Here is a 26,013-nt window from a genome sequence, read left to right on the forward strand (position 1 = left end):
ACTCAGCTGCCACGTCCCACCTGCCATAAAATCTTCAAATCTCAGCATTCTCTCTCTTCTGAGCACTAGCAGGGCTCCTGCGGGAGGATCGGGGTGGATTTCATATCTATGGATGTGTCCATCTGCAGACATTGTTCTCTGTGTCGTGTCTTGACCAAAAATAACAGATGCCCACGAACAGCCTTTCCCTCACAAAAACCTTTGATACCAACTCTCCCATACTCTCCATGTTCAAAAATGAGACTCTCTAGTGCAGAAGAAAATAATGTCTATTTCTAGAATAAAACCAAGCCTGGAGACTCGTCTGCTTTCCAATATGTGAATAGCAGTGATATGCTACCAAATGTAGTGTACTGAGCCATCACACAGACCTGTAACCAACTACTCATATGAACTTACCTGAACCCTATGTTGTCTGAGCTGGCCTCAAAGACAAACTATGCAATTGTGTGAACACTCATGCTGCTGAATCAGTGATACAAAGATGCTTTGTGTGGGTCGTAAGTTGAGTGGTGGTCCATTACATGGAAAAAATGCTTCTTCCCAAGCAGATTTAATAGGACATAAAGCATTGGCGGTAGATCTCATTTTACTACAGCTTTGAATACACTTTTCCTCCAATACCACAGCACATTTGTTATAATGCACTGGTATATTAAATAATTTAATCTGATCAAACAGGTAAATAAATCTATAGTGCTCCATCTCTGTTCAGTTGTGCACAGTCACTGTTTCATGAAAAGCAGCCACTTGCAATGGGAATCCCCACAGTAATTATACACTAAAAATATTTAACATTTATCATCATGTCTTTCTCATTAACATGATTTGTCTCACAAGCGCGTACTTTGCTGAACAGCCAGGTACAGCTGCCTGTGACACTTCGTGCCTCTCTGAACAGGCTTGGGTGGAGGTCTGAGGCAACTGAGTGTGAAATTAGACTGATGGAAAATGAGGAAGGTTACACGATGGTGCCCAAAAGAGAGAGACTGAGAGAGAGAAGGGTAAATTTTTCTTTGGATCTCCTTTTTTCCACACATACTGTAGTGCTGCAAAGCTTTTGCTTCACACCCTCTGGCATCCTCATTACATAGATAGATCTGGAGGTATGGATTTTCAGGGACATACCTGCTTGCTCACAAGTCCTTTGGGAAAAGGCTCCCCGAGAGCTGACAGGATTCCTTCAAGGAGGTCACGGAGGGGCAGACAAGGGAGGGGAAGGAAGAAAGGAAGGTCATTCTGGAAGGAGAGGGGGGCAGACAAAAAAGGGGTGACCAGAGGTGCCAGGAGGGGAGAAACTACCCTGTGGGGAACGTGAGGCACCAAGAGGGATCAGTCCTTAAGGAAAAAGGGTAGTTTCAGAGGGGCCCTGACTAGCCAAGAAGGTGAGGCTAAAGAGGGAAACTGCGTGGAGCAGCAGGGGAGAAACCCTCGGGGTAAGGCGCTGAGGGAGCAGCTCACGGGCGACGGGCTGAGGAAAGGGGCCTTTGCGTGAAGGGAGATAGGCGCTGAGGGGAGCGGCCCCAGCGCGGGTGGAGGTGAAGCGCCGAGGGATCGCCCCTCGGTGCGGGGCGAGGGGGGCGAGGCGCTAAGCGGAGCGGCCCCAGCGCGGGTGCAGGTGAGGCGCCGAGCGATCGCCGCGAGGAGCGGGGCGAGGGGGGGCGAGGCGCTGAGGGGAGCGGCCCCAGCGCGGGTGGAGGTGAAGCGCCGAGGGATCGCCCCTCGGAGCGGGGCGAGGAGGGGCGAGGCGCTGAGGGGAGCGGCCCCAGCGCGGGTGGAGGTGAGGCGCCAGGGATCGCCCCTCGGAGCGGGGCGAGGGGGGGGCGAGGCGCTGAGGGGAGCGGCCCCAGCGCGGGTGGAGGTGAGACGCCGAGGGATCGCCCCTCGGTGCGGGGCGCTGCGCGGCGCGGCGGGAGCCGCCCTTGGGGGCGGAGTGTCGGGGGGGCGTCGCTCGAGGCCGTGGGGCGGCACCGAGGGGCGCCAAGGGGGCGGGCCCGGCGGGGGAGGGGCGCGGCGGGGGGCGGGGCCCCGCGGGGCTGGGAGGGGGGAGGGTGTATTGTTCCTCGCGCGGTGCATGCCGGGCCCGCCTCAGCCCCCAACATGGCGTCGCGCTGTCACCTGTGTGTGTGAGGAGGGAGCGGGACGTGGTGGCTGCGGGCGGGCACGGCGGCTCCTGGAGGTCCCCGGTCCGCTGGCGCCGCGGTGGCAACGCGCCGCTCCTCGCTGCTCCCCACCGCGCTCCGGCTGTCCGGCACCCAGGCCGCTGGGGACCCCCCTGCCCCCGCCCTGCCCCCGCCATGGGGGGGTAGCGGGACCCGCCTCGCCTCAGCCCTGCGAAGCCCCCCCGCCGTCCGCGCCATGGGGTCCCCGGCGGGCGCCTCGGCGGCGACGGCGGCCACCGACTCGGCCCAGTGGCTGTCGGTGAAGGAGGAGACCATCTTCCTGCACGACGGGCTGATCCGGGTCACCGACCTGGCCGAGCTGCCCAGCGAGATCATTGGGGTGGCCGAGCCCGGCGACACCGAGCTGGAGGTGAGCGGGGCCCGCGGCCCCCCGAGCTGAGGGGAGGGACGGGGGTAGGGGCGAGGGGGTGGTGAGGAGGAGGATGCCCTCGGGAGAGGGGGGACAGTGGCAGTGAGGGCCTGAGGAGAGGAGGAGGATGGTGTTATGGGGGGGGGGGGCGCAGGGAGAATGACTAGGGGAGGATGGGGGGGCCGGGATGGAGAATGGTGGATGCGGATGCAGGGTGAAAGATTTGGGGTACGGAGCCAACTGATACTGAGGCAGTCTACTTGTTTTAAGTCAAAGAAATTTATTTCAAATAATGATGAAAGTGGAGCTGGGCACGAGGGTGGTGAGGCACTAATGAAGATGGAGGGTGAATTATTGGTGCTACCTCCTTGTTTTGAATCAGTGGGGTTAGGAAATTTGAACCACGCTTATGTATTTCAAGGTGGCCTTTGGCTCATTTATTTTTATTTATGCGTTTGTATCTTTTTGCTGTTACTTTTAGTTGGTTTGTAATTAATCAGCCTTACAATAAGATGCTTAGGGTACTGGGGTGTCTGGGTGCTGTATTTAGGCTGTTGACAGTGATCATTATTAAAGAGCACTGAGATTTTAAATTCCAGCTTTTTGCCTTCTCAAAACTGCTGGTGGTTTTGGCTGCAGGCAGACGGTACAGCTGTTTTATCTTAGGAGGAGACGGTGAAGGACTGAATGTCACGGATTGTAGGTTGCATCTATTTTGTAGACTGCATTTTTTTTTCCTGTGTGCCTCCCTTCTCTTCTTTCACCCCGCCCTCTTCTCCAGCAATGTGGCTTGCAATGACACAGGGTCTTTGTCAGAGAAGCCGAGTGGTGTGAGCTGAGAGGGGATGGTTCAGCAGGAGCTTTATCTGTGTGCTATGTTAGGTCACGAGCATTTAGGCCGCAAAACCCTTTAGTGAGGCTTTGGCTGCTAACTGGGGTGTTGCTAAGAAGAACCCATGAGCCAGGCTTGCAGTTCTGACAATATCATTGTTCGCCTTGTGACATGAAGTCTTTATGGTGTTTATGAAAACTTTCCACAGGCTTATCTAAGGAAAGATATTTTTTGCTGAACGTGCGTTTTCTTTTCTGTGCGATGTGACACTGGGGATTGGGATGGGAACGGTAGCTGCTCCCATGAAATGGATGTTGGCAAATATCACATGAACAGGAAAAGAGAGACTTTTAAGGTGGATGACTTATCTCTATGTGTATAAACATGGAATGTTTCTCCTGTATGATCGGAGTCCACTGTGGCATTCAATGCAGCTTGTATTCAAGAAAACATTTCGATTCCATTACATAGTTCTAGAAGCAGCATCGAGTCTAATAACTGTGTTAGAAAAATACATGCTCCCGCAGAATTATTAATGTTATATCATAAAAAAGGAGGATATCCTTTAAAAAACAAACCAGAACCCAACCCAAACCTTATTTTTAAGATCCTGCAAGCTAGGCCAGAAGTATGTTCCGGCATGAGACTTGGCACACAGCTTCACCTGACAAACACTTTAGTGCTGGAGAATTTTTTGTTAGTGCTAGGAATGTCTGTGAAACTATAATGGTTTGGGGGAGATAGGGATTGGAATTAGTGTTACTGTGTCTTGTCCTTTATGACACTTTTATAATGAATGTTTCAGCAATCCAGTGCCACTGATTCACAAAATTTTTCCTGTTCCAGAGATTTTTTTTCTGTTGTGCATGTTTGCAGTGTGAAACTTTAAAATAAATAAATAAATAAGACTTTTTGCTATGGTACTTATTTTGATCTATGGTCTTAAGTCACAGAATATTAAAGCATTTTATTTCCTTCCACTGAAAGAACTGATGACCACAAGTGACTTATTTTTGAGATCTTGTTTGTAAAATGGTTTATAGTTTTTGGTATTGAGGGGGGAGGGTTAAAAAAAAGTGAAATTTCAAGTGGTGTAAGTGTAAATTATTTAGTGCATAACTTTTCTCTGCCTTTTTTTTAAATGTTTTTTTTTTAAATAAAGGGCTACCTTGGTAAACTGGAATGGCTTTGAGGAGCCATTTTGTGGAAATAGGTGCATGCATCTTATTGAAGTGTGGCCATGCAATTGACTAATGCAGTGAATGGCTCATTTGCACTGTTTCTACTCCTACTTGCAATGTAATAAATATATCTGAAAATGGTCTAAATAGAAATCTCTTGGGATATGTTATTGGACAAGGGTAGGACATGCTGCAGCTGCTGCTTTGATCAGTAAACTTCCTTAATACACTTCTTGTGCTTCATCGATGGTGGTCAGAACCCAGACTGAATTTCTGATATGGCATGCTTAATTACAAAATGTAGTATACTTAAATGGCTATTTTGGTGGTGGGGGGGGGGGGGGGAGGGAGTATCATTCTGGTCTGTTTTGCTTAAATATCTCTTTAAAGAGCTTATTGGTGAATAATGTCAATGTATTTGGATGTGTTTCCTTTGTCCTTCTGTTCAAAGGTTTTGCCTATTTGTAAAAAGAAAAGCAGAGGAAAAAATGTTACGGTACTGGTATTATGCCAAGAAAGGCTTATGAAAATTTATTTTGTTATTTTGACTCCCATACAACTTTTACTTATTTTTTATGTATTTCTATATGTGTGTGTATATATATATTTTTTATTTTTATTTTTCCTTAATGGTAGGTTATGGAAGTGCTAACATTCTCTTTCATGTGAAGGTAACTTGTTCTAGGAGTATCTTTAGGTTTAAAGGGTGTGGGGGGGGTTGTTTTGTTTTTATTTTTTATGTGATGTAAATGATGTATGCCAGCTTCTTGGACTGTCTATCAGGGTATTTACAAAGAATATGTATTACCAAAAAGAAAGGAGGCACTTTTTTTTTTTTAATTTGATATAGTTTTGTACTGATGTGCATATAAAAGCTGCTCCTGGTATGGGTTTCTCAATAAAATCTCCTAATCAAAGGAGGCCTAGATTGGTTAGCAATTATGCAAGCCTTTGCACCCTTATTTTAAAGCCTTTCATACAGAGAAATTACTTTCAAAGTGCAAAGTCTTCTGCTTCTTGGAGACAACCTTATGTGACTAACAACTGAAGATGTTGCCATGACATTTTGTCCACTCTCTGCCCTGGATGTCAGTGCCTGCACAGGAGGGACAGCTTAATGGAAGATGGGCTGTCCTTTAATGTGCCACAATGGAAACTGCAGCACTTCCAGAATCCTCCCAATCAAACATCTTTCACAGAGACAATAACCCCTGGGAGCAGGGCAAGAGGTATGTCTGAAGGTGAAGGTCCCTTACACCATGTAGTTTTAGTCTGCCAGTATGCCAGAGTCAACATGCTGAGACTTATAAGAATGCCAGCAATATAAAGTGATGTGTTAACCCTTGGTAACTTAATAAGAAGGACACTACTGAACAGGGGTTGTTCACATAGACTGCGACATAGCCATCTGATGGCAAAAAAGCATTCGCTTGTATCTAGGCAGTTTAGTCTGGTTGACATATGTTACCATTATAATCCTTCCATCTGAGGAGGCCTTCTTTCTGTTCTTCAAATTTGTGGCTGGTATTTTCATTAGTTTTAAATTTGCAGTATGGGCAATTTTTCAGCTAACTAGTGATAGGCTCAGTTATTTTTTTCCACAGGGAAATAAGGGGAAAGACAGACAAATCTTCGATATATAGTCCCAGTATAAAGTAGAACACCCTTATGTGTCACTCCACTTAACTTGTAAGCACTCTGTTTTACATAACAGCCTACAGAGATAATAGTCATTTGGATATCTGTTCTTGTTGTTCTCCTGCATAGCCTGGAAAAGTTCTAAATACCTTATTTTATTTATTTTTTTTCTTTAATATATTTTTAACATGAAGGTAGAAGTGTAGCTCCTACCTTAATAGCTGTCTGGATCATGTATATATCTGTCCTCATCTGATGTTTTGACTCTTGTCAAGCTCTGTTATTGTAGGACAGAGTACGAGATGCCACTGGGCAGCTGTTGCTCTGCACTGCAGATATGTATTTTTAATCAAATGTAAGTGGGGAAAAAAAAAAAAAGGTAGTGTCCTTTCCTCTTCCCCCCAGTATGGTCTGGTCTAGCCCTCTAGGGAGAAGTTAAACAACTGAAGTCCAGTGCTATTTTAACAGCATGTGCCAATCCTATGACTGACTTGTGTTTTCTGTCAAAATGATTTAGACTTGAAGGTATCTGCTAAACTTGAAGCTTTCACCCATTTTCCTCACGGACTAGAAGAAACATTGTGTCGCTCTTCCCTGATTGCTGAAGGAGAGAGTAGTTCTCTGTAATTATCTAGGTCAGTGCTTCCCAAATCTTTCTGGTTGTGACCTTACTTCTATTTACAAGCTTCACCTCTGTCAAGATAAAAATCCCTAATGCCAGCATAAACAATTGACGTTTTACTAAGTGGATGACCCCTCTTGGGGTTACGACCTCTAGCTTGGGAACTGCTGATCCAGGCGTGTATGTCAGGCTTGTAACTTTCCTAGTCCTGCCTCTTGCATCCCCTTCCACTTCACATACTCCAGTATTCCTCTTTGAGGGTGTTTATAGCTTTCAGAGTAACACCAGATGAAGCTAGTTCTTGAAGTTAATTCTGCACAGGAAGATAACCTTACAAATGTGAGCCTTGGCTGTTACTTTTGCACAAGAGTTGATGGCATTCTTCCAGGTGTCACTGTAAGTCTCTCACTTGCCTTTTGAGAGGACTCTGAAATCTTGATCGCTTTCCTTTTAAGCTCACTTTCATTAGATAATTGTGTAAACCACCAATATTGTGTGATTTAATCTCCAGCAGAGTTGCTGCTATCATCATCAATTGTCATAAAATGACCTGTTTGAATTTATTAAACTTCTATAATATGGACTACCATGCCTCTTGGCTTTTTATTTTTAAAGTAATGTTTTAGTTATCCTGGTAGAGAAATATTAGAAAACTTCTTCTAAAGGATGATTTTGCAAGTATGTTTCTCAAATATAGTTCTTATGACCAATTGGAGCTGATTAATTCAGTGATCTGCACTCTCAGAAGTTCAAATGACAAAGATTTTTCTTTACCTTTCACGGACATTTTCATCTACTACTTAAATAAGAGCCAAAGAAATATTTAAATAAACAAATGAACAAGGAGAGAAACAACACTTTCTTTTATAGCATTTTTTGTGTGTGTTTACAGCATGCCTGTACTCTGTAATTCATCTCAGATATCAAGGTTATTTGGTAAATTTGTACAGTTACAAAAAAAATTGTTTGGGACAATATTGTGTATGCAATAAAGGATACAGGTTTCCTAGTGCTTATTTCTGAGCAAATAATTAGGTTTCTAATGCTTTCACAAGGGAAAACAGTTCATGCCTTTAGCTGAGTTGCTAAAAAGCTATGCTGCTATATACAGGATTATGAATCGGTAGAGGCTTTGAACAAGGTGATACGGTTAAAATTTCTTGGAGCAGAAAAAATCAGAACAATCGTGAAACTTGTAGTTTTCAACTGCAACACTAAAAGCATAATGTAAAGTATGCAGCAGCTGCTAAGAACCTATAAAATTTCAATATCTAAAACATCAGGATGAAAATGTTTGCACATATTTATATATTTTGCAAACACACAGGCGTATCAAACAAAAAGCCTTATAGAGGGTTTAGAAAAATGTTTTAAAAGATATCAGGGCAGTGTTTGCACTAAGACAGCTTCCTACTGTGTGTCTTCAGAAATTGCCGTAAGCAGAAATGCTATTACCCAGCAGAGCAACAAAAAGTGGCAGACTAGGAGTATGTATACAGTGTTGTTTATGGGAGCAGTTTAAATTTTGATGTGTATTTCAATTTTAGGGTACCTTTTAAAACTGTCAATTCTGGTATTTCTCTTACAGAATAATCTATGTATCTTGTAATTCAGTCTTTTTTACATTATTTTATTTGTATTTCTAGAGACAAAAGAAGCAAGTAAACAAGTGGTGCTCCCTATATGTTAACTCTGTGGTACAAGAGGAATGACCTTATAGCTGTAACGTGGTGTTGAAAGTAACATAGTTAAATTTTTTCATGTCGCTGTTAAAGATACCTTATGATTTTGAGGTTGTTTCTGTTTTTCTGTATGGTTTATTCCTCCTGTGAGATGGGAATAATACTTGTTAATACTCAGGGGGGTATTACGGATCTAATTGATACTGGTAAATGTACCGCCATCTTCAAGAAGTTGTTATCTTTCTGTGTGAAGTTCAGCCAAATTAATTATGTGGAGAAAGAATTAAATGCTATTTTTGAGATGTAAAGGCTTTCACTTGCAATATGTAACTTTAGGAAAAAATACACCTTTGTGAACAGCTTCATTGCTCATCAATTCCCTATGTAGTAGAACTAAAACTGATCAATGAAACCAGCATATTCAGCCCGAGACTGTCGTTTAAACTAGTACACTGGGAGAGCTATTGCAAAAAGTTCTTGTTCACCTCTGCTGTTGGCCATGCATTTTCTTCTTTCTTTTCCATTCTACTTCTTTCCTTTCTACCTGCTGTTCCACACCAGGGAACTGGTTTAAACCAAAAATCTAGCTTAACACCCCCCCCCCCCCCCATCCCACCCCCCCAAACAAAGAGAAAAAACTCCAAACAAAAAAAACCCCACAGGCACTACTGCCAGCACCAGGGAGGAGGACTAGGGGGCAGGAATTTTAGCCAGAGGAGAAAGCTGCCTTTTAGTGGCAGCTCACTTTTAAATTTCCTTAATGTGGTCATAAAACCTCAGGCTGAAACTCCTCATGTAGATTAACGTGTCTTAATTGTAGTACATCTAGTATTTACTGTCAGTAGAGAAACACTTTAATAATAGTGAATGCCAGTGACTACTTTCTGGAGCAGTATTGGCAAAATTTTTTTTTAATGGGAAGAAGTATCTGGTTACAGTCATGTAGTAGGATGAAACAGGACAAAAATTGGATACAGCAGGAAAGATGACATCCTCCCTGTAGCTGATGATCTAACATTAGATACCTTTCATGCCTCTCAATGTTGCAGATGATGTCAATGACCAATTAGAGTGATTGGACTTTGGATCAACCATTTTCTAATTAAAATAGTTATTAAAATGGATTTAAAATATTAAACAAGGAAATAGTATTTAAGGACAAGATACTGCAAAATTAAAATAGTGACAATTAAACTTTTTACTAACACAGTTTTTAATTATGTGTAACTTCAGGCTGTTAAGCGTGAGACTTTAAAAATCAAAACTTTTCAAAGATAGTCTTTGCTAACTAGAAGTAGACAAAGTTGGAAAATAGGTAATAATCACAGTCGGTGTATGAACTGTGATTTCAAAGTGACTGAAGAGTTGGTTTCTCATTTGCAAAAAGCGTCAATGTGATGTTTACCCTACTTACAAAATCAGGTATAGGAAAAGATCTCCTTAAAAAGCGATGTTGTTTTATTTCTTCCCCTCATTCTAGTGTCTTGATTACACTAGAACTTATACTAGGATTACTTTAGAATTACATTAGAATTACACTTTTTGCACTGACACTGCATATGTGTTTTGTTCATTAGAAGTTATTCTTTAAAACTTCACATTTCTATTATAACAGTCTTTTTTGTTAATATTATTGATTGTTCTGAAGGAAAATGTTAATGTGTCTTATCTAAAAGCAGAAAATGGGCTATTTTAACACTACAAATGTATGTAAGGTAGACAGACTTTAAATTTTCTCTTGATTCTCTTTAATTTGTCTTTATAAAATGACTATGTTATTTTAACTGCTACTGAGCGTCTTAACTTTTTCATGTCCTTGTTTTCATAGTATATTAATCTGCATTATTTTTGTAGCTTGGTTAGTTATCTTTTGATAGTTCTGAATATAATCTGTATGTTCAGATTTTGTTTAGTATTCTTCCTTTAAGCATATGTTTGTTTGTGTTTTTAGCTTGATGGTATTACTGTTAAGCTGCTATTTCTGTTAGAGATTGCCTTTTGAGATGTAAGTAGATACTTGGGTAACTTGTTTTATGGCAAAGCAATGCGATTGTTACATGCTTTTCATCCTCTTAGATTCTGTTTAAGCCTTGTTAGTCAAAAATGATTGGTGCTGTGAAGTGATTGATTATTTACTGGTTCAGGTGACTTGCTTGTGATGTGCTGGTTTTTGGTTGTCTGCTTCTGAAGTCTCCCCAAGTGTTGTATAGGTAAATATCGATGCAAGGTGCCCCAATACCACTAGCAAAAGGATGCTGGAAACCAGTCCTAAATCAGAGCTCAAACTCAAGTGTAAATACTGAGGCATCAAGGAGGCAGGGGAAAGAGAATTTTATCTCTTGCTGAATGAGGAATAGTTGTTTGTTCAGTGAAGTATTGGAGAGGACAGCTTGAGTAACAGACATGTGCATCTGCAGGGAAGTGAATCTGTGCTTATTTTAACAAAGAGAATGGTCAGATTTTCTGGATAGGAAGAGAATAAACTAATTTGGGGGAGAAGGATTAAATTTTGCTGGGGGATTTAAAAAGGGAGATTTGGCAAAGTACGCCAGCTTTTTTATAGCCTGAAGAAACCCTCTTTAGTGGGTGCAGCCTCAGGCAGAAAGTGTTCAGAATGGCAGCCTCTGACAGCCGTGTGCCAAGGAGGCCTGCAGTAAATCAGCTGGGGAAAGGATGGGGAAGACCTTTCTGATTCAATCTCAGTACAAGTCATTTTAGCATAGAAAATCTATTTCCTTTCTTCGCCTGTGTCTTTTATAAACACTGCTGGTTGTATTGTCTATTTCAGAATTTGTGAATAAAGGTGGTGGGGTTTTTTCCTTGCATTTTATTTTAACTTGCTTTGACTTCAAATAGCTTCAAGATAACAAGCTGTTGTGGTTTAACCCAGCAGGCAGCTAAACACCACACAGCCGTTCACTCGCTCCCCCCCCGCGGTGAGATGGGAGAGAGAAACGGGGAAAAAAAAAAAGTAAAATTCGTGGGTTGAGATAAAGACAGTTTAATAAGAAAAGGAAGGGAAAATAATAATAATAATAATGATAAAAGAATATAGAAAACAATTGATGGACAATGCAATTGCTCACCACTCGCTGACCGATGCCCAGCCTGTCCCCAAGCAGTGGTCGTTGCCCCCTGGCCAACTCCCCCCAGTTTCTATACTGAGCATGACATCATATGGTATGGAATAGCTCTCTGGCCAGTTTGGGTCAGCTGTCCTGGCTGTGCCCCCTCCCAGCTTCTCGCTGGCAGGCCATGAGAAGCTGAGAAGTCCTTGACTAGTCTGAGCACTACTAGCAACAACTAAAACATCAGTGTGTTATCAACATTATTCTCATACTAAATCCAAAACACAGCACTGTACCAGCTACTAGGAAGAAAATTAACTCTATCCCAGCCGAAACCAGGGCACAAGCTGTGCCTGAAGATACGAGAAAACTGTAGTCAGTGTGCTGAGGAAACCTTGGTAAGGGCTGTGATTCCTTTGTGAAGTCTTTAGACTATCCAAAGGGAAGCAGTACATATAGTATGGACCAAGTGAAGCCCTGTCATTAGCGTTGGGTTACAAAGAGGTGTGCTTTGCTAACCGGTGAGAACCAGAATGGTTGCCAGGTGTGCGGCAATATCTTAGGAGCATGTCTGAACCCGGAAAGCTCCCAAGTTGTTTGTCACAGCCAGTGCTGTGAAAATTTGGTCTTGAAGCTCCTTTTTGGAGGTAGCTCTGAGTACTTACATGTAGTCAGTAACATGTCTTTTGAGGAAAACAGACTTTAACATAATTTTCTGAAGACTCCTGTATAGTAGATGACCTTACACCTTTCTCTGAATATCCTGTTATTTTCTGGAAATGCAAATGCCTATGTAGACCTTCAGATGATGTTGAATGGTTAAGTTTTTTCACTGGTTCCATAAGCTGTGTATGAAAACTACATGATGTAAATTGCTTTATTTTCAAAAATCTGTAAGTTCCATTTTGGAACTGTCTTTTAAATCTGTTGAATCTATATTTCATATATTGTTAACCCAAATTAGTGCATATTTTCTTTATGAAAGAGCAAAGCAAAACACTCTTAACAGTTCTAGACAGACCATACTATGCTTACGAACCAAATTATAAACTGTGAGATCAGTGAGAAAATAAAACTTCAGCAGGGAAAGGCTTTTCATCAGCATATCTGCAAATATTTGACACTGACTTCTTGTCTTGATTTATACAAGACAGGCTCAGAGATGTAGAGCAATATGAAAGACGAAAAAATCCATCTTCCTGCTAGACTGTGGGACCTGAGGAACAGAGTATGTAACACAGTGTGACTAGTTTTTGTAAGCGTACCTTCAGTTGGACCCTAATAAGTGACAAAATTTGCAAGGTTAAATTATATCCAAAATGTGGGCCTTTCTGCAACAAATTGGTTACAGTTTTATTGATGAGAACCCACCAAACACAACATTAGTAACTTGAAGGAAACTGAAAAAACATTCATCAGTTGCAACTGGAACTCAGTCTCTGGTTGCGTTTGCAATTTGGCTGAAATAAAGCCATTCTCATGTGTTTGAATATTTAAACCTTCTGCTTGTTATTACATACTGGGTACAGATTTGATTCAAAGTCCACATGAGGTTGTACAAAGCTTGTGAACTAACATAGTGGTATACTTACAATTTAGGTGGGTGCAACTTTTTGAAATATTATCTGACATGGATTGCAGGGTTCCACTATGTTTATGGGATGGGGAGAAGACTATAGGCAGCTTCCCCCCCCCCCCCCCATGGAAGTATAATCTAGAAGGGAAAGAGCCAACTAAGCATGCCACAACTTGTCTTTTGTGGTGTCTTTGTTATTAGCATAGCCAAAGACTATAGACCTATTTTCTTCAGCATTTAACTCTCAAGATGAAAACATTAATTCTCTTTTTCCTCCATTTCTGTAGCTTGTTATTGCTTAGTTGAGGATCCATCACGTATTCAGTTTAGTTCAAGAAAGTCAAAAGCAAACTGGTTTAGAAAGTGATTGCATCTATAACAGGAAACAATTAAACTTATTTTTGAGACAATAAAACACACAAATTAACATGAGGTAGTTATTTTAAATATATAATATGTGGTTTAGGGATTAATATTCTTAATCACTTTGAAGAAATTGAGAGGTTCATTAGTTTTAAGAAGCTCAATACTAACATCTATTCAAGTCTAATTATTATGTGAATTACTTTAAAGTGAACTTTTCATGACTCTAATGATAAATGTTCTACTGAAAAGCTGTTTCATTGACTTTAGTAAGGGTGTTTGTAGAAATGGCAGATGTGGCTTGTCCTGAAGCGTTTTATCAAGCTGTTCAAAATTCTACAATTAGACATAAATATGTATTTCATATTCTGTATGACTACTGCCTACAGTTAAAAAAAAAAAACAACAACAAACAAACCTGTATGAAATTACCCATTGCAGCTCTTAATCTCTTGCATTCCCCTTCCCTTCCTTTTTTTTCCATTATTTTTTTTATTATTATTATTAAATGAGGAAAGGACAGCTTTGCAGCATAAAGATGGGCCGAAGAGAGTGTGCTTGGGGGCAGATGAGATGAGGCAGTGTGGCATGCAGGCAGAAGCCCTTTGGACACTGGATCCGAAGTATCAGAAAATGTTTGGCTCATTGCTTTCCTTGAGGTTGCCGTAGCTTAAGTGACTTTGCTGATCTCAACTGTTGTATGCTGTAGGGAGAAGAATTGTCTGTAAATTACTTAAAATTCTGAGTTCTTTCAAGTACCGGGCTGGGTACTAACCCATAAATACGTTTCTTTCTGTCATGGTTTACTTGTTTTCTGTTGTTCCAGCTTTGTCTTCCAATTTTACTTAGAAGTGCCAAAAAGGCTTCTTTCTTCTGTCTGAAATGATGATGATGAGACTTTTAGGTTTTTAAACTATGGCAGCAACTGGAAATATTTTGAAAGGTGTAGCTAAGTGCAATGTAATAAAATTGAGGAGGAAAAAAACAGGGGAGGGAGAGCATGTAACAAAACTCTTGGTTCGTTTGAAAAGCTCTAAAACTAGAACATACACATGCTTATTGCAAAATGCTGTTGACCTATTAGTTTCCATAGAAGGGCTCTAAACTCAGCCCCTGGGATCCTCCACCCCCTCAGTCCTTTTGAAGTTCTTTGCAAAATTGCCTTGATTACAAAAAAAAAAAATGCTCCAGGGGAGGCGAGTCTTTATTTTTGAAGATACTATTTCGTATGTATTTTTCTTTGCAATCTATACTATTGTTGTTTTAGCATCACAATTGAAAGTTTAAAAATCTCTGTCAGCAACCCCCGAGCCCAGCCTTCAGTGACAACGCTGACTCAACAATAACAGACTCCATACCACCTGCATGCTCTCTGGCCTCCAATATAACTTTATTCATGCCCAGAGATTTTAAAAAAAAAAATAAAAAATAGTGCACAATCTGTTGTAAGGGACAGCTGATCTAGAAATCACACTACAGGCATATGTTACTTTTTTCCCCCTTAGGAAAAATAAAATCTACATAAATACCAACTTTTTTCCCTCTTTCAGATACTAACATTTGAGACCAAGAATCCGACGGAGCTGGCTGAGCGATTACGATCTGTGTGTGGAAACCAGAGCAATGCTTATGCTCGGCTGCTGGAGTACCGACTAAATGCTTTGCGTGGACTCTGGAATGCCCAGCGCCAGCTAGCCTTGGAGGAGCAGCATGACCGGGAGAGCTCGGGCGATGAAGAAGCGCTGGCCTTGCTCAAGCGTCAAGGCTTGTTACAGCAGCCTGAACAGGCACCGTTTACTTCTCGAATGGGGCTTCTGTTGGTCTTTCCCCTCATTCAGTCTCAAAGTAGAACAGACCCTTCTCTCTGTAACATAACTGCTGAGGTGCTATTGAATTGCCTTCGAGACTGCCAGCCTTTGAGTTTGACTAAGGAACCAGCTGACTGTCTTAATGGGATAGAGTCTTTGCTGTGCTCCTGGCTGGAAGACACTTCCGCTTCAGGCCAACAGATTCCATACAAGCAAAAAGAAAATGCTGCTGCCGCCCTAGTTGCCTTGGCTTGTGCAAGGTAAGGAAAATACTGAAATGACATGTTGTGGTTGATATTGGTAGTAAGCGTTTATATTTAAACATAAGAATCAAAAGTGATGTGACCACACTGTTGATAATAATTTTTGGTTTACACTAGCCTTTTTCTTTCTAATATTTAAATACTGGTTTGGAAAGGGTGAAAGTGATAAGCTAAGCATTTATTTTTTGCATGTGTTTAGCATATGTAAAAACAGAAGGATCTAGGTTAGAAATGCCTCTTGTGCATATTGCTGCTTCGTGATCTGTTCTAGGAATGGTTCCAAACATTTTTATCATGGAGGAAAGTTGTCTCACTTTTCCCTTTGTACTGCCCCTTTAATCCTATAGCTTCTGCACCTTCATTTGACTGTAGAAGGCATTACCATACCAAGTTTTGGGGCAATTCATTTCAGATTTCAGTGTTGCCTGTGAAACATTTGGAGGCATTTTTTCCTTTTGTTGACAGTGAAGAGTTCAACCAGCGTAGGTTGAACTATCCCATGCTCTGCATGGGTTTAGCACAGCATCAGGTGATTGAGGATGAAGCTGCCATAATAGTTTTTAATAAAAGCTTACTCTTTTTAGGGGATGGGGCTTGGGGAGAGGGGGAGGAGTATACAAAACTTAGCTTCTGCAAAGCCATATGAACGTGGGTCTAAAGTCACTAGTAGCCTTTTGAAAATCTTGGCTTCAGTGTTTCTCAGATTGCAGCCTTGTCTGTCAAGTTTAACTCTGATTTAAGACGCTGAAATTCTCGGGAGATGTCATGATTTGCTTTAGAAAAAGGTTTATTCAAATGAAAAACACTTAATTTCTAGTGTACTTGTTCTAATGAAGTCAATGAGAAATCCACTGTATGTGGCAAACTCTTCTGCACTGACAACTGCCTTATCTAAAAGGCAATGTACTTGAACATAGCTCAGATAAATTAGATTTGATAAACACCATCTCATTTATTTTTTTTTTCCAGATGTCAATTTTCAGGAAGTATGGGATGTTCTTTTGCAACTGAATTTGTAAAAGAGCTAAATTTCAAATACAGCTTTTGAAATGAAGGTTGATCTTATATTTTCCTTACAAATCTGTCTTGCATTGCTTACAGAGTTGTAATATCCTGACGTGCTTTGTTCACCTATGAAAGCCTTGCATTTTTCCTTTAAATATGTAAGTCGTGTTGCGTACCATTATGAAGAAAAAGCCTTCAAAATGAAACTATCGTTGAGATTCCTAGTTGCAATTTTGGGTGCTTCATATTACTAAGAATAAAACAACAGGGTAAATATTGCTTTAAATAATTAATTGAGGTGCTTTGAAGTATTCAGTGTCAGTTTTCTCCAAGCTGAGGTTTATCATTGAAAGCATGCAGCTGAAAATGACAGTGGGGAAAATGGGGTTTGGGGTGCGGAGGAGGAAGGTTAAGGAGCTAAGACTGACCATGTGTGACAGAAAGCAAAAGGCTGTATTCAGCAGAGTGCGTGGAAAGGATCTCTTCAATGGATCAGTCAAGCTTCTGAAGAAATCAATTCATAACTGACTACTATCACACCCAAGACGCAGTCAAGATTCTCGTCTTTAGCTAGGCCATTATGCCTGGAAAGAAAGCCACTGCATCTTTCAGAAAACGACTTCTTCCTAATACCCTGACCTTTAAAACAGAAACTGTGAAATATATATTTTTAAAGACTGTAAAATACATATTTTTAAAGACGTCTGTATCTCTTTATTTCTACAAAAATCAGGCGTTTTCCACTATATTAACGTACAGATTTCATAGGTTCTCCAAAAAACTATTCAACTTATGAATGAACAAGAATTATAATTAGAGTTACAAACTCCATATGTTTGTAAATACCACAATAAGATTTCAAAGCAACACACTTTTAGGCAAGATTAGAAACAACTTCTACTTCAGTTTAATTTTGTTTTCAAAAGTATCTAGTCCTTATAGACATTTAAATGCATCACTTCAGAAGGGGAGAAGCTTCCAAATTTGTGTTTGGAAGCAGAAGTCATCAGAATCTTGATAATAAATTAATTAGTCTGGTCTCTTCTATTTTAGTCAAGAAAGCCATCCCTAGCTATGTCTGCAGTAGCTCTTACTAATACTTTGGCTCAGCCCCAGGAAGACCCGCAGATTGTATTTGAAGATCTAAATATGATTAATGAGCTACAAGAAATATTGAAAGTAGCTGTCTGTAATAGATGCAAGACTGAGGTATTTTATCATGTGCCTAGGTTGCCTTTACTGTACATGTTGTTTATGACGCAGCCCATGGTTGCTGATCTCCCTACCTGCATGGTGCTTCATCCTCTTCCAAAAAGATAGCGTGGTTTAGGCTGGCAGTTTGCCAGCATTCTTCCTTTATGTTACCCACTCTTCCTCTTTTCACTTCCTCCATGAAGAAAAGAAATGCAAATTAGAGAAGAAGCTTGATGACATATCTTGGATATTCTCTCTTTATGGTACTGGATATTATATTCTACGTAGAAGCTGTTGTCTGTGTGCATTCAGTCTCATTTCAATAGACATCTTTAATTCATGTTTTTCTTATCCTTTTAGAGGGTCGCTGAAAACCTTTGTTCATACAGTGCACCTATTACAGAAACAGACTGACCTAGGATCCTTGCCTGTGGCTGATGTATTATACAGGTTTGTAGTGACTTTTTGTAGTGACTAATTGTAGCACTTTTACATCAGCTCTGAAAATGTGTAAGTGCATTTACAGATAAATGCCTTTAAATGTGATTAAAAGGCTTTAGAGTTATTGAAAGCTCTAGGAAAGATCGAAATTTAATCAATTGCAGGAGGAAGACATTAGAAAGTAAAATCTAAAAGGATCTACTAATTGGTTTTTTTGGTGTTTTTATTTTTTAATTAAATATTGATGATTCCTTTAAGTGGCTTATGAACTCTGACAGAGAATAATTACTTAAATTATATCTTTGTCTTAACTTTTGATTTAGCTAGGTTTTGCTATCACTGTTCTCTATGCATCTTATTTTCTGCTTAAAGGTTGTTGCTTTTGGAGGGAGGACCTGGATCACCCTCTTGTTTGCTTGGAGGAAAGCATATAGTGTCTTGGGGCTTTGAAGACATGCTACCTGCACCTGATGCCAACAGTAGTTCCAGCAGTGAAAATAAAGGTGAATTATTTCATGGCTGTCAATATTGGCAATGGAGGACAAGATGCTTTTTGTGGTGATAATTGTTTAAAAAATAATGTAAAGCTTTAGAGTTGGAAAGGATGTCTCCTTTTCTGTTGGAAGTAATGTAAAAGCAAGTACAATACATATCGAATAACTGAAAGCTGAAGAGTTTAGGACCATCTGGAGAGAGAACTGGGCATCACAGGAGTGTCTCGAAGCCTGATATATAATGAGAGGGGGAGGGCAGCAGCTGTCTGGGCACTTTGTTGTCTTAGTCTGTACATTCAAAACTGAAGTTTTGAAAACATGGACCTAATTTATAGGAGTACTGAATTGTTCACATTGTTTGGCTTGTCATACCTATTATCATTAAGTTAATCTAACTAGATATGTAAATGATTTGTTTGCTTTTTTAAAAGTTGATTTGGGGATCAGATAGAAAAAATTATCCTGCTTTATATTAAAATTAAGAGGCTAAATCTTAAGTCTGGTGTGTTAATGATAGTATGGTGCATCATTTTATTTTAAATACAAGATAATGGGGTTCAGAAGAGTGTTGCTTTTTGGTTGCTGAAGACCAGATGCTATTTTAAATTGCCTAGTAATCAAGTTGTAGGAAGCCATCAAAAGCAGTAGATCCAGTGACCCTCCCTGACTTCAGTAGGAATTTTGCAGAGAGGTCAAACTGAGTTTGGATATTATCCACTCATTATTCTTTCAGTAAGAGTAATTTTTTTGTCCTGTGCAGTATCACTGTATTCAGTAGCTATCATTGGCAGAGCATGTTTATTTTTAGAAGTACAAGTTTATAGCTTCCCCCCCCCCTTTCCTATTCTACTTTTTCTGTCCAATCGGTTTTGTATGGGGTTTTTTTATGCTTTCTCTTGTATTTCTTTCCCTGAATTAATTCTTAGTTTACTGCTTTGTTTGCTTACTATTTTTGCACTAAATGAGAGTTCACATTACTTTAGAAATATTAGTTCAAGCTTTGATGACATCTCATTAAGTTTAATGCAAGCCATAGGAATTTACAAATCTGAGTGGTCCTGAGCAGAAAGGCTTGTATAGTCATAAGCCTTGCTTGTATTTTATCTTGCTGCCAGTTCTGAGTTCTGAACAGCATTACCTGTTGCAAAAGCAGAAGAGAATGGTCTTCTGCTCCTTTATGTCATTCTAAAGGCATTTAATATCAAATACTGAAGTTGGTTTATATTTAAGTAAAGGAATTTTCCACTTGAAATGAGTTCAGTTGAATAGTCCTGTGTTCCCAAGCATGGTTGGGTATGCTAGTCTAGTTCCTACTGTATCTACAGTTTTGAATAGTGTGCAGAAAAAGCCAGTTCAAACTTACTGTTGTTTTACAGAAGCTTGGGCCATAATACCCAAAGACAGGTCTTTAACACTGAAATGAGAACAGGACACAGGAAAAAGAAATTATTCAGAAATGGATAATGTACCTTTGAATCATGAAAAAACAGCGCTAATGTAATTTATTGTCTCAAAAGAGGAGCTGAGTGACTAGCACCTAATTCTTGTTAAGTTTATTTGGCAACAGCAGGAGATTTAAATAGTCCTAGTATTCATGTGAGTGAGTTAGGCGTAATATGGGCACCTCCGTAAGGCTTGAAAGAAATGTAAGGAAACTACTGTAAAAAGAATGGACTTTGACTATGTTACAGTAGCTCTTAGAACACCGAATAGTAAATTCAGTATTAAAAAAATGGTTCTGACCTGTCAGTAATCGCCTGTCATGAACATCTGTTGGGTTTCAGTTGCTGTGGTAGCTACCACAGAACTGTAATGACCATGGAGAATTTCCAGTTTTGTATGTTACAGAGGAGGTCTCTGCTCTATTCTTTCTTCCTGATTCAGATGCAGACTTAGGGCGCTGTCTTGCAGCAGATGGGCTCTATCTTTATACAACTAATTCAGTGGGCAGAGGAATAAGCAAATTAGGATCTGGATTACATGGTACTTTGCGGTAAGTGACAGTTGAATATTTTCTGTTCTGCAGATCTGTTTAAAAAAAAAAAAAAAGTTACTGTCTCGATAAACCACTCTCAGATGTTAAGTGTAACAAGACTAGAGCATATTATGCATTTTCATTAAATGCTATTTTAGTGTTTTGGTTTTCTCATCTGAAATTCTTCTTGGGTATGTTTTCTCTAGAATTGTAGAATAACTTAGGTTGAAAGGGGCCTCTGGAGGCCATCTAGTCCAACCTCCTGCAAAGAGGTATAGTAGCAGACTAGCTAGTATTTTAGATTTTATTATTTTAATGTATACTAAGTTGGTTTATTCTTTGAGAGGCATGTACTATACACTGGTTTTGTGACCTTTTTATTTATAGTTGTACAGTTGCTGAATTCGTAAGTGGTATTTTCTAACTGTGTCATTCATTATATAAATGATTAGTGCAGATGTGACTCACTGTACTTTCTTGCTTCTTTATTGCTTGGAAGCCATGAGGCTTCTTATGCTTTAAGTCTTACAACAGAAATTGTTGCCTTATGCTGACTTGAAGTTAAGTTCAGTCAAAGTTCAAGAATGTGGTTGTGAGTTGTTCTTAAAAAAAAAAAAAAAAAAAAAAAAAAGCACAGAGTTTTAAAGAGTTTTAATATACTGCTTTTTTGCCAGAGGTTTTGTGTACTGCCGTAATGAGGAGCTGGAGACTGGGTGGGTTGCTTTTGGCAACAGCAAACTTCTTCATCGGCCCGTCTCTTTTGATAATAAGCCTCACTCCCTTTTCCAGGTTGTGGATCAGCATACCCTTCAGGTAAAAGGAACAGCTAGGATGTTCATTGCAGAGTTAGAGTAAGAAAATGTTCTTAATCACAATCATTTCTAGCTTTAATTACTTTTGTCCTTGAAGTTTCTTCTTTTTACTTTGTGAAACTGCCTTTTTATAAACCCCCATTGAAAGCAGTGCATGATAGAACTTGTAAGTTGTTATAGATATTACTGTTTCCATGTGTTAGTGTGTGTGTATATAGATATGCATGTATATACACATATATGTATATGCATATACAGACTTACACTGTACTATATTATGATAGTATTGTAAGAGCTAGAATATAGTATGGTTACATGAAACAATCAAACAGCAGCAAAATGGACTTTGACTTAGTGAAAACGTGATCTTCCTGCGTGGCTCATTATTCTTTTACTGTAACAAAATTCAGGTATTGTTTCTGATCTAATTGTGTTTTGTAGATAAACAACTGTCATCCTTTGTAAAAATGGATAATTTGTTTACTTTGCGTTTTTTCCTGCCATGGTTTTAAGGGCATGCATGGTTTTAAGGACATGCACATTTAAGTCCAGGTGTTTTCTGAAACTGAGAGTGTTTGGATTCCCCTCTTCTTCCAAAGTTTCAAGTAATGTTTCAGAGAAGTTGCAGAAAGTAGATAACTCTTTAGCTTGTATATTTTCCTTATGGTACTATGGGTATGTTCTCAATCATTAGAGAGGAAATGATCCTTTTATTTTTAGATATGTTAAATATTTAGATATATAAGCTGTTTTGTATGCAGTAGGTCCATTTGGCAAACGTTATAGAATAGCTCTTTGTAACAAATAAATGTAATAGTACTATTATGTCCAATAATAAGCCTCTTCTGGACTAACTGCACGTGATCTTAATTTATTTATTTATTTTTAAGTACACTGTTAATACTTACAAGAACACACTTCAAAATAAGAACTGTTAAGATGCTCTCTGTCTCGTAGGTATGTCAAATAATCCCAATGCCAGTAAATCACTTCCCAGTTGGCAGTACTATGACTACCGTGCATCTTTCTTCAGATGGCACATATTTCTACTGGATTTGGTCTCCTGCAAGCCTCAATGAAAAAACACCAAAAGGCCACTCTGTCTTTATGGATATTTTTGAACTTATAGTAAGCAAATTATGTGTTTTCTATGACTCTGAAGTTGGTAGTGTGACTACTGCTTAACTAAATACCAGCATTTTCAAATCAACATATTAGGTTTGAATATTGATATGTGTAGTCTGAATAGCTGTTTGTAATGTGTTTACGAAATAACTTTTAACTGGACAGAAGGTGTATTGTTCAATTCTATCTTAAGAGGACATACAACTATCATATTCTAGCAGTTATGAATTGTCTTGTACCATAAAACGTATTTTATTTTATGCCTGGACAGTAATTCAGTGTATTAGGATTTAAAGCATTGTTTACTGTGGATCTGCTTCATTGTGTTAAAAGCCAATCAGGTCCCCCAAGTTACAATTGTTTTGTCTACACTGCATTTTATAACCTAATATGTTTTTTATGTTGTATGATAATAATTGGTTTTAGTGTAAAACCAAATGCATTTCAAAATATTAAGTCTGGAGAAAGGTATCAGTAGTTTGAACTCCCTTTTCTCTCAATGGTTTATATTTGTGTATGTTTATATATGTGCGTGTGTATATATACACACATATACGTGTTTGCATTTATATATATGTATGTATAGTTTAATTTGACAATGAAGCATCTCTGTCTAAAAATTTATTCATTTATATAGCAGAGCTTACAGCAATTCTTAGACCTCTAGTATTGATAACTGAAATTGTACGAGGATGTAGTTTTGGAGTACTTTGGGCGCAATGTCTGTATATCTGCTCAGCAGTTGCTGTACAACAGCTGTACTAAGTGGGATGATGGAGCTAGAATTGGTAGGCTATAGTAGTACAACTTACAGAAGATACATAATATCTAAATCAGATCTTATCTTTATTAAGAGATGCATTCTTTAATAAAACGTCCCCTGAAGATTATGGTCTAAGAAAATAATCGCTTACGCTTTGGCTGGCAAATGATTTAAAGGCCTCTTTTTACAAAACTTGCCAGTAAAACATCACTAAGAAGATACAGGAGGGTTAAATATTTTTAAGTAGAGTTCCATAAATAAACTTGAGATTATAACAAGCAGTTCTGTCTTTCAGGACAGACCAAATAGAATTTATTCTATTGAACCACAAAGTCGCAAACAAAACAAATACTTGTCTGTCTAGCTTTTATAACACTTTTTTTGCAAGAAATTCTGACAGCAGAGTTTAAGTTTGTATCCCTATGTGATATGTTGTATTGTTCAATTTTACTGTTTAGTTAAGGTAATCTGTGCCCTACGATTTCAGTATCTAAAAGTGTGGTTTTTTTTTTTTCCTCCATTTTAATAGGTAGAAAATGGCGTATGTATAGCAAATCCTCTACAGGAACGAATTATATTAATGCGCAAAGAGGGTGAATCTGCAAAGAGTATAAATGAGATGCTTCTGAGTAGGCTGTCTAGGTATAGAGCCTCCCCGTCGGCAACACTGGCTGCTCTCACTGGCTCTACAATCTCCAATACATTGAAAGAGGACCAAGCAGGTCAGAAGAGGTTTTACTGACTCTCAGTAATTTTTCATTATTTGTTTCTTAACACATATAGTATCAGTACTAGTAATTACTAACCTCTTAGGACATGTAAAAAGAAATGTGTGCTTTTTTTTTTCCAAAATGAGTGTTTGAAATTTATATGCGGTATTTGCTTAATGTTTGAATTACAAGTTCCTTTGCTAAATTAGGCATTGATTGTGAGAAAAGTTTAAGAATGAAAAACAGGAAGAGTACTCATAGCACCCTCTTTTCCCCATGTATTCAATTATAGCACTGGTTTATACCCCATTTGATCAAACTGATAATTGTATTTCTCTGCTGGCAGTTCAACTGTGCTTCTAATTGTTATATAAAAATAGACTGCAGTTTAGAAAATGAAACTCTTGTTTCACAAGCAAGTTGAATATTATAAATTGGAGGTAATTTTGCTTTTTTGAGGTAATGTGCAAAATGTTTGGATGTTCTTTTATGGGCTTGCTGAAACTACCCAAGTTAATTAGGGAATCCTGAATGAACAGCATTGATGGCTTTCAGGATGATCTGGAGCTTTGTAAGATTGGTCTTAAGATAAGTTTTTATTCAGTTTATCCTGAATTACTTCTCTTCTTCCTTCATATGTACATGAGGTTTTTTCTTAAATTTTAAACAATTAAGGGTATTTCCATAAAAATAAATTGTACAGGAAATAGATATGTTTACAGGGAAATTGGCAAAGAGTTAGTTAGAAGAGCTATTTTAAAGTCTGTGTTTTGTCAGTTAACAACTAGAGTGCTACAGAAGAAGAAGAAGAAGTGGTTATTCTTGGCTAATTCTTTAGTCAGTGCTCAGAAAAGTGTTGATCAGCAGTGGCAGGAGCTAAATCATTATGACTGTATACGTTTCATGTGGAGCAGGAGAACTTAAAATAGTAAATGCGTAGTGAATCTCAAATGATGTCTCTATGTTGAAAGATTATTTGGCTCTAAGATACTGCTTTCAATATGTTTATCACCATACAATTCTTAAAACAGTTTTGTTTATACTTAAACTTTAGGCTCCAAATTTTCTGGTTTGGAAATTGGAGATTGCCATCTTTTCTCTCTTTCTCTCTGTCCTCTTTTTTTTTTTTTTTTTAAAAGTTGTTCTCTTTAGTTAAATAACCTATGAAACTGTTTGAATCTTTCTGGGATTGATGCTGAATGTGTGGGATTATGAGGCCACCCCTATATGTACAAGTTCTTAATGCAACTTCTAAATGCTGCAAGATGTAGGTTAAATGAATTTCCATATTGATTTATACGGAGCCCTAAATAGACATCTGCCTTGTTTCCTGCCTGTTATTGTGAGCTTTTAATGTTATGAAGAAAGACATGTTTATGACATATTTTTCTGTTTAATATTTCAGCTGCAAACACTAGCTGTGGGCTGCCACTGAAAATGTTAAGGAAGACTCCGATATACACATGTGGAACGTACTTGGTGATGTTGGTCCCGCCCCCAGGTGGATCAGGCAGTTCTGCAACACGCTCACTCTTTGGAGGAACAAGTGCTTTGTCATCTTTAAAAAGTAAGTCGGATACATTTGTGGCAGATCTTAAGTCCTTGGTTTTCTGAAATTCACTAAACTCCTCAGAAATTTATTGGAGACTTTTTTCTATGTAGTTCTTGCTTCAAGCTTGGTGTTCAATATTTCGGATGGGCAGTTCACAAGCCGAGCAGATCTCATTGATGCTGCAGGAAGTTCACTTGGACGTGGTGCTCTAGTACCAGGACTTGGTAAGGAGTAGATCTCTTTTCCGGGAATATACTGGGAAGAATCTGTCTGGATTTTAATTTGCAGTAAGCAACTCTGCAGTTGGTGGGGTTTCATGTCTATGCTGAAATTTTGTAAATTTAACATTTTTGAAAGTTTGGAATTCCCTGAAGGAA

At 39.2% G+C, this 26,013-nt stretch overlaps 1 protein-coding gene across 9 annotated transcripts in view; it reads left to right on the forward strand.

The window, feature by feature from the left end:
• The first annotated feature begins 2,092 nt into the window (after nucleotides 1–2,092).
• Nucleotides 2,093–26,013, forward strand: part of HECTD4 (HECT domain E3 ubiquitin protein ligase 4) — a 79,216-nt gene continuing 55,295 nt past the window's right edge. For all 9 annotated transcript variants that reach the window (XR_012777723.1, XR_012777724.1, XM_075516000.1 and 6 more), the window contains exons 1-10: nucleotides 2,093–2,532; nucleotides 15,045–15,562; nucleotides 18,125–18,214; nucleotides 18,578–18,708; nucleotides 20,584–20,692; nucleotides 21,349–21,487; nucleotides 22,444–22,614; nucleotides 23,904–24,096; nucleotides 25,490–25,651; nucleotides 25,747–25,860. Coding sequence is in view for 7 of the 9 variants with exons in the window: in XM_075516000.1 (XP_075372115.1) it covers nucleotides 2,359–2,532; nucleotides 15,045–15,562; nucleotides 18,125–18,214; nucleotides 18,578–18,708; nucleotides 20,584–20,692; nucleotides 21,349–21,487; nucleotides 22,444–22,614; nucleotides 23,904–24,096; nucleotides 25,490–25,651; nucleotides 25,747–25,860 (1,801 nt within the window). In the remaining 2 variants the exon portion in view is untranslated. The remainder of the gene's footprint in view (nucleotides 2,533–15,044; nucleotides 15,563–18,124; nucleotides 18,215–18,577; nucleotides 18,709–20,583; nucleotides 20,693–21,348; nucleotides 21,488–22,443; nucleotides 22,615–23,903; nucleotides 24,097–25,489; nucleotides 25,652–25,746; nucleotides 25,861–26,013) is intronic.

Source organism: Mycteria americana, chromosome 13 (genome assembly GCF_035582795.1).
Source record: "Mycteria americana isolate JAX WOST 10 ecotype Jacksonville Zoo and Gardens chromosome 13, USCA_MyAme_1.0, whole genome shotgun sequence".
NCBI classification, from domain to species: Eukaryota; Metazoa; Chordata; class Aves; order Ciconiiformes; family Ciconiidae; genus Mycteria; species Mycteria americana.